This window comes from Corvus moneduloides, chromosome 7 (genome assembly GCF_009650955.1).
Source record: "Corvus moneduloides isolate bCorMon1 chromosome 7, bCorMon1.pri, whole genome shotgun sequence".
Taxonomy (NCBI): domain Eukaryota; kingdom Metazoa; phylum Chordata; class Aves; order Passeriformes; family Corvidae; genus Corvus; species Corvus moneduloides.
The window spans coordinates 22,943,412-22,958,001 of NC_045482.1; the positions used below are offsets into that span (position 1 = coordinate 22,943,412).

The window sequence follows — 14,590 nt, forward strand, 5'->3', positions numbered from 1 at the left end:
GTTCTCAATCTTTAAACATATTTTAATTGTAGGAGTCTTATAATTTCTTTTCTTTCTTATTTCTAAAATTCTGATAAAATAGTAACCATTCCAACCTGGTCAATATGATGGATAATGTCATCCAAGGAAACCCAGCACACCAAAACTGAACATATTGTGGCTAGGAAGAGCCTCTTTTCTGTTTAAAAACCAGAATATATAACTCTGCTTTAGGACCCCACAAACTGAAGTTTTAGAAAAAATGTTTGTGTATTTCCAGATTTTGCTTCTTTTATTAATATCTGTATTAAAATGTAAATATGCAAATATATAAAAATCAAATAGCTGCATGGAATCATTGTTTCCTAGAAAATACTTAGCTAATACTTTTGCTTTCTTCTTCTCTTCCATAAATTTATTCTGCAAAAAATGTAAAAATACACAGTCAAAAAAGCATGTCAAAAGAGCAAGCTATTCTTAGTAGTCTCTGTTAAAAAATAAATATGGTTCAATATAATGTTGATGAACTTTCTACATAGTTAATAACAAAGCAGAAAAAGCAATATGCTTTGTCATTTTGGATAGACTTTATTATTTTATTCTACAATATATTCAGCATGTGTTTACACACTTTGACTGCTTTATAGTTTCAAACAAGTGTCTGGCAATATTATCAGACTAATGGCAGAAATGAGATCTTTAAGAGTCATTTCAGTTCATTCCACAAATGAGGATTGGATTTTGACCTGTGTTTTAATTACTGATTATGAGCAGCCACCTTAAATTTCTTTTACGTAGTAATCCTTTACAGTAATTATGTTTCATTCTTGTGCTTCCCAGAATATACAGGGTATATTTAGGAAGGGGATTTGTTTGACAGTGGAAATGCTTCTATAAGGAAGTATCTTGTCGTGGCTTTCAAGTAATATATAGTATTTTCCATAATATAAAATGCTGGCATGGCATGGCATTAACAAGAGATTGTGTTGCTCACTATGTTCATGTTCTTAACACCAGTCATCAGTGAGGGAATGGCAACAATTATGTATAATTGTGCAATTTATACTAAGAATCTGTCCAAGAACATTTAAGGAAGCATGGAAGGAATGAACAGCAAGCCAAAATGAATAGGAGTCAAAGCATGTCATTGGAGGTGCAGCCCCACTGGCCATAGCGGACGCATTCTGTGAGTGCTGCAGGAACAGAGGACTGCTCTTTTTTCACAGCGAGCTGTTGGATATAAGGGAAAAACCTCTGCAGTAGAGGTGATGAAAAAATCAGAGACAGGTTGGAGGGCTCCCAGAGAGAATGAGCTGATGTGGTGTTCAGATAAAAAAAATCTATTATAGTGGTTGTGCACATGTATTTTATAATGAGTGATAATACGGCATTTTTTTCACATTCTACTGTAGAGTATAAGTAATTTGGTACTTTAGTACCAGTATTTGAAATGGTACAGCTGGAAAAGATTATTTGTTTTCCCTCTTCAGATCATCATGAAGATCCTTTTCTTACTGTTGAATATATTCATGTGATTATTTTGCATACTGCATTCTTAAACAACAGCTTCTCATTGTGTATACAATACCTCCCTCTTAGCAGATCATATACTTCTGCAGTTTCATAATAATTTTCTTTCTCTAATGAAAAAAAAAAATTAAAGAAGATTTTATATATAAAGTGTTCGGCATGTTCACATCATTACTATGTCCCATTTTTACTGACCTCTCCTCCTCATCCTCACTTAGCAAGATACAGATTTTTTTCATTACCTGCGTATTGGAATACTTAAGTAAAAACAATTAATTGTGAGATAACTTATTTCTAAAGGAGCTTCCCATGCAATGGAGTTTACTCTGTTCTTTGGCTGTTGGAAATTCTTTTGATACTTTCAGTTCTAATAGATGAATTTAAGGCTAAAATTAAAAATCTGCTTCTGTATGATACTCAGCTTCACATATCCCTTTATTAACACATTACAGGAAATGCTTGATATCTTTCATAGTTCAGCCCTGCATACTGTTTCCTTGGCTTGCATAGGGTATTTTAAAGTATTTTTGCATTGTTGTGGCTCAGCTTTCTGCCTCCTCTGGTTTCTGTCTTTCTGGATATGACCAGGTGTGATGAGAGGATGGATGCTCAGGGAACGGAGCATTGTGATGAAAATCTCGTAGGTACCCTCAGGGTGGGGAAATGAGGTATCCACAGTCACTTTTCCAGTAGTGGGTCTTCAGACGACCCTGAAGTGATCAGGAGAGCAGAGTTGTAAGGAAATTCAGGAGATCCAGTCAGGACTCACAGGGGTTTGCAATAGACTGTAAGTTTCCCATTTAGAGCAGATCGAGGGCTGAGAGACCATCTGTCCTACAGAGGCACTAAATGCCCTGAGGGGAAATAGCTACTTTGGTTGAATTTTGAGATAAGTAAAGGAAGCCATGAATTTGATTTAGAACAGAAATGGTAAAGTAGCAGCTTAAATGCACAGAACTGTTTTTAAAATAATGACTTAGTTTTGCAGTCTACTGGAAAGATTCTTGAGTACTTTCAGTTGTCTCCAGGTTTCCAGACAAGTCTTTCTTTCTGTATTTACACCATCTCTCTGCAAACCTACAAGCAAGCAAACAAAACAGAACATGTAAATTGCTACATTGTATTTCCAAAATGCACCAGAGGTGCTCATAAGTTATCCTTTTTTTTTCTGAATAAGCAACTCTGGGTAATTTAAAGAAGCTCTGAATGATTTATAGAGGCGCTCTTAGACCCTGTGGTCACCTTTTTCCCTCAGGATCAAAATGAATTGCTCATTTGTAACTGCAAGCAGCAAATGCCTTGCTACCTGCAAGTCTGTTCACACCTGTTGCGTGCAGTTAATAACAAAGTACTTGAAAATATTATTCTTATGATCATATTTGTATATATTTTATAGATTAGGCATCTCAGTTTTGGCATTGCTAAGTCAGTAAGACTGACACTGTTCTTTTCAAACAAGGCATGCTTCTTGCATCTCAGAAAATATGTAGAATTGTTGACAGTACTTGAACCGATATATCACTGCACAAGTACTGAAAAGTCCAGGCAATTATCTTGAGCTTTATCAACATAATCTCAAATACTGGGTTTTACACAGAAATAATTTTGCCTATGTTCTGGAGTAAGAACAAAGCAGCTTTTTCATATGAGCATAGGTTCAGATTGGAAGGGACCTCAGGGGATCTCTAGTCCAACCTCCAGCCCAAAGCAGCATCAGCAAAAAGATCAGGTCAGGTTGCTTTGGGCTGTATGAATTCTGGTCTTGAAAATGCTCAAGAATGGAGAGTGCACAACCTCTCAGAGCAATGCCTGGCTGTCCTGGTGTCCAGTCAGAAACTCTCTTGTTTCGATTTAGCTTTGCTGTCCCTTTCTCTCCAGACACACTGCTGTAAGGAGTCTGGCTCTGTATTCTTGAAAACCTTGTCTAACCTATTGGAAGCCAGCTATTTCCCTGTTTGAGACAAAAATGGAGACAGAGCACTCAAGCCTTTTAAAAAGAACAAATAATGTTAATAGGCACATTAACACTTCGGAAATTACATCAAGTTTTCTTCCCAGAAAATTCTGTAATGAGTTTTTCCTTAACAAAAATAAATAATCAGATACTGTTAGATTGTGATCTAGTAGATGTCTACAGGATTATATTCGTTGTTGCGTGTTTTCCTAATATGTTAGGAAAGAAAGTACTGGTAAGAGAGAGAAACGTGCCACATACTGAATCTAAGAGAGGGAAACCGTGTCCAAATCGCGGGAAGCCTTGGGACATGAGACAGCAGAGAGGGCAAGACGGCAGCGTTTCAGATACTGCTTTGGAATATTCTTGAGAGCCTCCCCTGGTATGACAGTGACTGAGACCCAATCGAGCATATAGTGTTTACATCCCTCCAGCCTCTTCCCTGGGGGATGGGGCAGGAAGAGGAGAGGAAAGGAAGCAAGGGATGATTGATGGCTTTTGAAAAGCTTTTCCCTGCGAGGGGAAGGTGTGGTCACTAAACGCATCTCCAGCTAACAAAGCCCTCCCGTAGGTGGAGCAGACATAAGCTTTGTCACCCTTTTGGAGTGACTGCAACACTGTCCAGAAAATATTTTTCTTGTTTTTCAGTTGGGAATAGAGATCTGAGCAGGAGAAGTAGCCTGTCACTGTTGCAGTTTGTACTGCTTTAAGAGGGTGCTTCGGCACTGAGTCTGATTGTGGCATCTGTGACCAAGGGGCTGAAATAAGTAAGACCAGAGCCCAGATTGACTGCTGTGTGAGGTACATCTCAGGAAGGCATGAGCACATAGCTACACTTCTGTCAAATTAAGCCACAGGTACATGAATGTATTAAGCCAATATAATCTGATACTGCTGCCAAAACAAGCACTAGTATCCACCCTGTTGCCCCTGCCTATTTTTGCTCACTGCTACCTCCTCCATTACGCTGGCACAAGCAGCAGCACAGCCACATGCTGAACCCAACAAAGGAAATGATCTGGAAGAAAATTAACCTGATCAGAGAAAAAAAAAAAAAAAAAGGTTTCACCCAGAATCAGTTGCTGAACTGTTGCTCTTTCAGTATTGATGCCAACTGATGTTGTTGTAAAGCAGGCATGAGGCTTTAACCAGACCAGGGAATCTGAATTTATCCTAGCATTAATGTGCTACCTTCATGCCAGTGGGAATACAAATCTTCCGTGACCCAGCGTGAAGTTAGGCTAGTACAGACAGACAGTACCTGATCTGACACAAAGTCTGTCAGTACAATTTATTTCCATCAAATGTTTTCCAGTGCCAGCGATCACCATGTGGCTGCAGTGCTTTTCATCCAGTACTAGCAGACCTTAAACTTGTGTTATCAAATCAAGGCCAAACTGAATGAGATCCATTTTAGGACTTGAAAGAGGGAGAAAAAGGAAAATTATGCAGAATGTAGTTCTGCCAAGCGTTGTTGCTTTCCTATTGTACTCTATTCAGATGGGCTCTGATCCGTGGTAGCAATATATTAGGATACCAAAATACTTAAGAGATTATTTCTGGGGAAGTAATTGAAGGTAATGTGGTTTTGTAAATACTAGCATTGTCAGATGTTATTTGGCCTTACAGTAATGAAGTACCTGACAATTTTCTGTTTCTTCCCAGCTGTTTCCTGTGGACATGTTGGGGTGTACAGGGTTGGGGCCACTGTATTGTCAGAAAGAGGAAGAGAAACCAAAAGGTGCCTGATGATGCATGTCTGTGACAGAAGTTCTTCTGCAGTGTCACTGATCAGTCAGTGGCCTGACTGAGCTATAGCTCTGGACTTTCTTAGAAACTAGATTGTCAACATCAGTGGGTAATGTAAATATAGTAATGTAAATAGTGCAGACTACTAGCGAGTGAAGTTGGGAACTCCTTGTCTCTGCGTGTCCCAGTCTTATAGCCTAAGAACTCTAACATTTCCTAGGCCTAAATTTTGTGAAGAAACTAAGAATTTCCCCTTGCTTCCCAAATGCTGCCTTGAGGCACTGGAGAGGGCTGTGACCGGATGTTCCTCCCCCCTCCTCATCCCTAGTCAAGAAAAACTTAAGAGAGTTAAAGCCCGCAGTGTTTATCGCCTCGGAGCGGTCAGCCCCGCAGTTGGGGAGCGCACCAAACGCGGCTGTCCCCGCTCCAGCCGGGGCGCCGCGGGATGTCCCGCTCCAGCCGCTCGGGGGTCGGGACCCCGCCGGGCGCGCCCCGCGGCGGAATGCGCGGCACGCGGGCCCGCCGCCCCCCTCTCAGGCGCAACCATTGCGCGGCGCGGGGGAGTCCGCGCCCGCCGCCCCGCTCCGCGCCTCCCCTGGCGCCGCGCCCCGCTCCGCGCCCCCCTCCCCGCGCAGGACGGGGCGGGGCGCGAGCACCGCGCCCGCTCCGCGCTTCCCCGCCGCGGCTCGGCGCTTCCCCGCCCGCTCCCTCCCTCTGCTGGGCGGTGGTTGAGGCCGGCGGGAGGTGGGGCCGGGCCGGGCTGGGCTGGGGCAGCCGGCGGCGGTCAGCGGGGGCCCGTGGATGGCAGCCTGGGCGGCCGCCGCGGGATAGGGTCGGCGCGGAGCGGGGCCGGGCGGGGCGGGGGCCGAGCGGAGGGTTCGAGGAGCCGCAGCCGGCGGAGAAGGCACGGAGGCGGAGAGCGCCCTGCAGCCCCGCCGCGCCGCAGCCCGGCGGCCGCCAAAGTTGCTCCCCATCCTGAGGGGGAGCGGGGGATCAGGCGGGGCGATGATCTTCCCCAGCAGCAACAGCAGCGCGGCGGGCGGCAGTCGGACCCCCTATAGGAAGCAGGTAAGGGAGGGGTTGTGTGGATTTGTGGCTCCCCCACGTTCCCCCCCGCAGCCCCGAGGTGCTGGGGGAGGAGTGGGGAGAGGGGTGGCGACTGGCCTGAGTTGCAGCTTGCAGCCTTCTCGCTTCTCGAGAGCTGGGATTTGCAGAAAGAAACTCTCTTCTCCTTTTTAATTAGGTGGTGGGTTTTTTTGGGTTTTTTTTGTTTTGTGTTTTTTTTTTTTTTTTTGTTTTTGTTTTTGTTTTTTTTTTTTTACCCTTTCGTAAAAGCCGCGCCGTGACCTTGGCGAGTGCCGGGGCGGCCGCCGCCGGGTCACCTTCGCGGGGCGTGCGGGGCGGTGCGGGGCGGCCGCTGGGGCCGGGCGGGTGCCGGCCCCGGCGGGCTCGGCAACATGTTAGAAAGGACCCGGTGTCGCAACAGCGAAACTTGGGGCTGGATGTTTTTCACTCGGCGTAAAATAAGCGAGGGGATCTGGGCGCGTTTTTTCTTTCAAATAACCCTCCAGAAAACCTCCGCCGCCCCTCGGGCGCGCCCCAGCTTTCCCCGGGGAGGGCACAGGGGGACCCTGTGACATTTTATGGGCAGAGAGATCGCTCTGATAAGCTCGGAACACTCGCATCTATGGAGCTGTACTGAAAGAGGTATTTCTTTGTTTGTTTGTTTAGTTGCTGGAAATAAAATATTTGAAATAGTTGTGTTACAACCTTGCTGGACCGTTTGTCTTTGGCTGCATTTTTATACACACAAGACGCAATGTTGGTATTAACCTTACATTATTTACTGCTTAGGGTATTATTTTTCATTGACTCTTTGATTAAATAAAAAAAGAAAAATACTTACTTTTTAAGTTAGTGGGAAAGCATGCTCTGTGTGTGTGCCAGAGGGTAAATAGAGTAGAGGTCACTGACAAGCTCCCGGCTTGACAAAGCATGCCAAAAATACTATGGCAGGCTTCTTTCCAGGTGAGAAAAAAATCCTTCCGTGTCTGCTGCACTTAGTAGCTGAAACAAGTAATTTGACGGGTTCAGTCAGCAATAATGGGGAAGTTTGTTCTATTTTGCTCGGGGTCAGAATGCATTAAGGGTAGAAATAGGAAATCAGATATCACTGCTGCACACAGTGAAGGGTTTCATATAAATAATGAGGACATAGGCTTGGAAATTTTGAACCCTTGGTGCATTGTTGGGATGACACATGATCTGTGTGGCTAACCTGCATGACAGTGAAAGTTAGGGTCTCATATTTTCTTAAAGCTTAAGAAAAAATTGCTATTTCCTTTCTCCCTGTTATTTTATAGAAATATCTTTTTGATAAGAATCACTGATATGTTATCTCAGCAGTGCTCTGCAGATGCTGCCCAGCAGTGCATGGAGTTATCTTTGCATGTTGTACTCAAAATGTTCAAGTCCATATGTAACAAAACATGCTTATTGTGTGTGCTGGTTTTGGTTTATTGTTAATAAATGTCCTGGATACGCCCATGCTGATCATCTTGTTTGGTGCTCCTGCATACTTTATAAATGAAGCAGTTCATCCGATACTATTTCGTGCTCTCCCTGCGAGGACCATTAATCAAGGAAGGCCCCTTGGGTGGCTGTGCAGTGTGTCGGGTGCGGGGCGGGGTGTTGGCAGGAGCCGAGGGCAACGGGGCCAGGCCTCGTGCTGGCAGGGCTGTGTTTTGTGTGCAGATGTGAGTTTGCCTGCTGGTCTGGAGCAGGCTGATAAGATGCTCTTCTTTTCACAGTGCACTCCTTAGATTCAAAGAGCTAAAAGGGCCGACTGAATCAGAAAAACAAACAGACCCTTTTTTCCCAATAGGGAGAGAAAGAAATGAATACAGGGGTATTATGTGGGCTTAAGACCCTGGGTACCAAAGGTTTCTTTTGTTAGTGTGTAGCTATTCTCTGCTCAAACACTTCCTACATAAGGAGCCAGGATCTGTGCTTTTCTCCAGTTAAGTCCATGGAAAACTCCTATTAACTTCATTCATGTAGACTAATGTCGATTAACGATTGGCTTTCTGATCTCCCTTTCACTCAGCCTTCACCTGCAGGGGTAAGCTGATGTCAAACAGTGCTGAAGAGCACTGCAAGCCTAATTTTTCAACCCTTGGTAATTAAGAAAAGTTCAGATTAAGTCTCTGTGTGCTCGGTGTAACCCATATTCAGACAATTGCATTGTAGCTGTGCTTTAGCCTGAGACCCTAGTGACTGTTAGTGCAGGAAAAGTTGTCAACTAATGTCCCTCAAATGAGTAACTGGATTTCCTATGCTAACAGTGTGTGGTATGTGAAGCTGAAAAATTTTATGTAACTTAGAAATTAAAATATTTTGAGTAGCTTATATGTGTGTGTTGCTATTTTCATACGTACGAGAATAATAAAAGAACAGTTCATGTTTAATACTATCCTGTTTCATTTTTAAGAGTCTATAGCAGACTCTATAAGTTGAAAAAAATGAGTGATTAACTGAAAAAAGGCAAGGTGACACTCTCCTGATTTATTTTTAAGGCATTGTATTATAATGTGGTTTTCTACCTTAATTTCAAACATTCACAAAATGCCATATAGGTAGAGTAGGTTCAGATCTTTACCCATACTCTTTTTGTTTTCCCAAATAACTACGTTTTGTTTTATAAACAAATCTGTGCTAATAGTATTATGTTTGTTACCTGTTGTATCTACACTCTATCTACGTGCAACTCAGGCATGTAGGAGCCAGTCAGCATTCTCAATTTCAGGTCAGATTTGATTCGGTGGCGCCTGATCATCTTGTCTCTTTCAGAGTACTTATAAGAATACTAAAATGTGGTCTCTGCTCAAAAGGATTTCCTGCGTTATGGGCAGACAGGCATATTAAAAATACTCCTACCAGGCTTAAAATTGAGATGTTGCTTAAATGAGTGACAGCTCATCTGAGAAATAATATGAAATGCAGATGTAGGTCTTGTTAAAGAATGAAAGCTACACAGTATCTGCAGTAATAACCTATCACAACGCTCATAGCCATACATCCTGTCTGAAAAAGGTAGGTGTAAGCTAATATTTTTACTATCAAGGTTACTTGAGCTGTGCAAAGAATGCACATGTGTGCATCCGTAATGAAAAGGAAACAAAATGACATACACTCTACTGCTTAATACAGGCTTTTTTAGCTCTTGGTTTGTTGAGAACGAGATGATTCTCTGTCCCTCCTCCCACTTTTGTTATTCTCATGTAAATTGGGAGGCGCTCCTCTGAAGTAAATATTTCTACACTCTGTAAAATTATCGTAAATGGAAAATTAGGCTTTCTCCTGCCATCTGCTCCTTGAATCTACAGAGCTACTCCAGCTATTTGATTAGGGATTTTAAATCACTTTGTGCAGGGAGGTTCCTCTGCTCTCAGGTTTCTCGAAGAGGAAGCCAGAAGCAGCTCTGGAGGCCTGGGAAGGAGGTGAGTGCAGGGTCCTACCAGCACAGCCTGGGTGCTCAGCCCGGTGTCTATGCCTTTTAACAGCTTTGCCCAGTAACAGTGGTTCTTGTTACATTTTGATGAGTGTAATGTTTATCTCGACAGCATAAGGAGATTTACATAGTTTCATGCTTTCAAGAAGATTAACTGGGTGTAGCTGCATGTGAGGAATTTAACACTGATTTGATGTTTGGCCTGTGTATGGAGAGACAGACAAAGCTTTTGATCAATCTTTTCATGCAGCTCTGTTAATATCAAGTGTTGTGTCGAAGGTTGGGTTTTTTAAAAATTGAAGGTTAAGGTGGGTTTCTAATGATGGTTAAATGAATAAAGTTTTTGCCAATCTCAGGTTAAAAATGTAGATTAGCCCTTCACTCTATCTATAGGTTTAACCTATCAAGAAGCTACACCTGTAATCCTACTTTATTATTTCCCAGTTGGCGCTGTGTGTGGTGTCTGTGTGTGTGAGAAGGAACCTCATTAAACTTGCAAGACCTGGGCATGGTCATAACTCAAAACATGCAGCTTCATGGAGCAGTCTGTGCCCAGAGGGATTTGACACGACGCCTCCTGCGTGGATGGGTGATGCTGCGGCAGGGGGAGGCTGAGGTGCCTAAGATTGAACAGACATCTTTGGTTACAGAAATAAATGGGCTTAGTTTCTTTTTGTTTCTTTCTCTCAGAACTATAAGAATTGTAATTTTGTATCACTGTCTTGATGTGACAGACTCTGTTTCCCTTTACATTGTATACAATGTTAAACGGTCTGCCTGGGTTTCACAAAGCCAAACTCCTGCATTAAGTACTGACTAATTTTTGAAGTCCATCTATAAGATTGTTTATGAAGTTCTGCTTTATTCTCAAGGGAGCAAGACTACTCAGTGAGTGGGTTTCTATACTTGCACCAAAACGTGAATGAAAGAAATAAAAGGAAACACCTTATCTTGTTCAGGCATGATGTTACAGATTGCAAAAAGTGATATGATTGTCTTATCAGTATTTGGCAATTTGAAGTTTTTGTTTAGTATTTCTAACAGGGTGAACCATATATTTTTATGTCTTTGGAAATGTTACTGTTTAAAGTACGTGTCTTTGCCGTTTAGTTTCACATGGAAGGGAAGATAGAAGTCTGTGTATTGAACATCTGCTGTTTTGTTTTGGGTTCATTTTTTTCCCCTGAAACTTCCAACTGTTAAAAAAATTGCTTGAGTTAACACATTTCAGAAGGGTTAGATCCTTTAAACTGTAACTGCTGGCAGGGAGGAGAGGGGAAGGAAGGAAGGGAGGGGAAAATCCTTTCCTGAGAGCTTGAGTTGGCTCCTAAAACATCCGCACAGTGCTGCAACCAAGTAAATAAAAATAATGATCATTTGACATTATATCTCTTTTGGTCTGCATTTTTTCCCCCCTTTTAAAGTTGTGGTTGCACAAGATGGCATGTGACAAAAGAAGTCAACGGGGACTAGGAACCCCTAGTGGTTTTCCCTCGTGGATCTGTTTCCAGCTTCTTATGAATGCTTTTCTCCTTTTCTACAACCAGTTGTTTTAAAACACCTTACTTGGGAGACAGTGTGAAGGCTTATAAATCTGTAGTCCTAGTGAAGAGGTGCATGGAGAGGTTTTGATCTTGGAAGAAGTGTTGGTCAGAAGTTTTCTAGAAAGCCAACAGAAGCACATTTGAAAGTTCTCGAGCTGTGTTGAAGTAATTGTGAGTTATTTTGCATACGTTTCAGAATTGCAGTGTACTGTGGTAATTATAACAGCCCTGCAGAAGCCACTGTATTTGCAGCTTCCTGATGCAACAGGAAAGGGAAGGGATAAGTTAGAAATAGAGGAGAAACGAGGAGAGGAACCATGGGCTGGATAAGCACAAGCCTCCTAACCCAGCAACTTAGGAAACATACACACAACAAAAAAATCATGTGCTGTAAGGGCTGGTTACCGTGATTAGCACAGCTTTAGCTGTTTCCCTCAAGAGACTGCAGTTAAGGCAGTGTAGTTGCAGCTGTGTGCATTGACTCACAACGTAGTTTTAAACTGCAGCTGAAGTAATTGAATGCTGGTGAGAGATTGCTTTAAACAAATTCAAGATAACTAGATTTGTGGCAGTTTGAGTTAGTTTATTTCTAGGAGTTTAAACTTAGTAACTTTTATTACTGTTAATGTAAATTGATTTTTAACAGTAAAACTCTGTACCAATTTCAAGACTTAACCTGTGCACTAAGATGCATTGGCTTAAAAATATCTAGTAAGTATTTTGAAGTCTTACAAGCTCTTCAAAACAAAAATATAGTTGCAACATTTAAAAAATGTCTTTTTTTGAACTTATGATGTAGTATAAGGATATATCAGCTCTAGGGCATGTTGCAAAAAAACTGGCAATTACAAAAATGTACAAATATATAATAATATAATTTATAATAATACCTTTTTGTTCATGTGTCCTCATAAAAGCCATGTTGTATGCTTAACTATAATTGTTTAGGAAATCACTGGTGTGTGTCTTATTTGTTTAAAGTATTCTGCTGTAGAACAATGATGTGTCAAATAGAGCGGGTATTTAGAATTTACTTATTTGATAGAATTGTAGAACTTTGTGAGGTTGCAGTGGAAACAAACAACACATTGTTCTGGGGACCTTCATTTGGGCTTCATTTTCCTCTGTTAAGAACAGCAGAAACACCAGGGCAAGACGAGCATCAAACTTAGTCTAGTCTGATGCTTACCTGCTTGTGAAAGGAAATGCTTCTTTAGGGCAACTAAATATATGTAACTTTATTTCACCGTTGATTCTGTCTCTTGATGGTGTCTGTTATTGGCAATGGCACTTTCACACCTGATTGTGTGGGTTTTTCTCTGCTTAGGTGGGGATTTATTTCTTTTCTTACCTTCTATTGTTTTCTGCCCTTTTATATCCGAATCTCCTTGACCATATGGTGCTTTGTTCAGTAAAGTGGAAACATGAGTCCTTAGGTTAACTACAGCTCATATATTCTGTCTTTTGGGTACTACAGCATAACAGTGTTAGAATCCAGTCCTTTAGGATATTCCAGGTGTGTGTATGGCGCTTCCATTTTTGCTGTGCTTGAGGAGCGAAATCTAAGGATTCAGGTGTGAGTTTGGATGAGCGTTACAAGGGAGCTTTTCCCAGGATTGTTAGTCACTGTAGGGCACTTCTCATGCCTTTGGTGTTACCAGCTCCCAGGAAGGCTGCTGCAACTTGGTGAAGGAGTATCCAGTTATCTGTGAAAATCTGAAGCAGTGTTCACAGGTGCTTGGCTACTCTGAGGTGATTCACAATCCTGCTTTAAGGTTTACTTGACCCACAGAAACTTTATCAGGTTGTGCTTGTGCCACTGCAACAGTCCAAAATCACTCCAAACACCAGGCAGGCAAGGGTAAAATCAAATGCAGATCCTTGTTAATGTGTCCACAAATAAAAATACAGAATTCTTAAAACAAAGAAATGAAAAAAAACCCAAATAAATTAGTGCTACAGGACCTGGAAGTTTCCTCTACCTTGTATGCAGGCATGAGGCATATGACCTCAGTTTTCTCAGGGAGACTGGTTATTGTCCAACGCTTTCACCTTGAGTTTGGAGAAGAGACTCTGATTTAAGGTTCCATATTTTATTTGTACTTAACCCACTTAAAGGGTAAGAGGAAGATACTGCTTTTTATTTTGTAAGTTGGCGATGCCTCTTTCACTCAGCCTTCTTTCACCAGACCATAGGTTGTTTTTTCCTGCTTTGGAAGCAGTGATGTCTCTTGGGCATCCCCAGGTGCAATGCTGCCTGCCCAGGCTTTGGAGTGCTCTTCAGCTGAGCACTGAAGAGATGGTTGGTGTGTTGCAAAGGAGATCTCATGCTATGAAGGAATTTCAAGTCTTGTGATGTTTTTCTTTCCCTTCTGCCTATGTGTATAATTTGCCAACAATGTTTTAAACAGTTGTGCAACAGATATTTTGGTGGGCTACTGTGGGAATGGGGGAGACCCTGTCACTCGAGCTGCTGCAGGTGACTGGCAGCTGCATGTCACCTGTGTGCCCACCTTTGAGCATGACCACGGTGACCCATTTGGAACTGCTTGTATTGCTCCATGCATGTGTGTTGTTCTGGCTTAGCTTAGCAAATCACTTAGCTAAGGTTTTAAATAACCTATTACAGCATGAAACTCTTTGAAGCTTGTAGTGTAGAAGTAACATACAGTACAGCTCTGTGTTAACTCTGCCCACTGTGGCTGTGCTGTGGAGAGGAGGGACAGGGTGGCCATGCTCGGGCCAGGGATGTGCCTCCTGCAAGCCCAGGAAAGCTGCAGCCACACTGGGTAAACCTGGGCTCTGGTAGAGCTGGCACACAGTTCCACGGATTTCTGTCTGCTATGAAAGCAACCATCAGCAGACAAGATTCTTTGAAGTGTTTAGTGGTCTGTCTTCCAGACGAGTTCAAGAAGAGTTCTAAAATTGTGGGTCTGAATTTTAAGACTCTTGCTTATGCCAGTGCGTATTTCCATAGCCAGTGGTGCCACTGCATGGGGTGAGACTGCTGACATCAATAAGTGCTTATTGAGACAGAGAACCAGAAGGCTTCTGAATTTCCCCAATGAGAAACCTGAGCTGAATAGCTGGTATATTGTGGGGCTGGTGTTAAACTCACATTCAGCAGAATCAAATGGTGTTTAAATTGCTTTAATATTATTCCACCCAATCTATTTGGCTTGCATGATCCTCATTATGATAGTACTTGTGCTTATTTTAAACTACTTCTGCGTAATTTGGAAAAACCATTTGAGATAGGTATTAAATGCAATTGCTTAGCAACTAACCTTTGAAACAGGGGCATTTTTTGGCTTTTATTCAGCA

At 42.3% G+C, this 14,590-nt stretch overlaps 1 protein-coding gene across 4 annotated transcripts in view; it reads left to right on the forward strand.

Annotated features, from left to right (window-relative positions):
* Positions 1-14,590, forward strand: part of RBMS1 (RNA binding motif single stranded interacting protein 1) — a 147,397-nt gene that overhangs the window by 46,595 nt on the left and 86,212 nt on the right. The window contains exon 1 of one of the 4 annotated variants that reach the window (XM_032115273.1): positions 6,017-6,280. The exons of the other annotated variants lie outside the window; for them this stretch is intronic. Coding sequence (XP_031971164.1) covers positions 6,218-6,280 — 63 coding nt within the window. The 5' untranslated portion in view covers positions 6,017-6,217. Of the gene's footprint in view, positions 1-6,016; positions 6,281-14,590 lie in introns of those variants that run through there. 4 annotated transcript variants of the gene reach the window in all.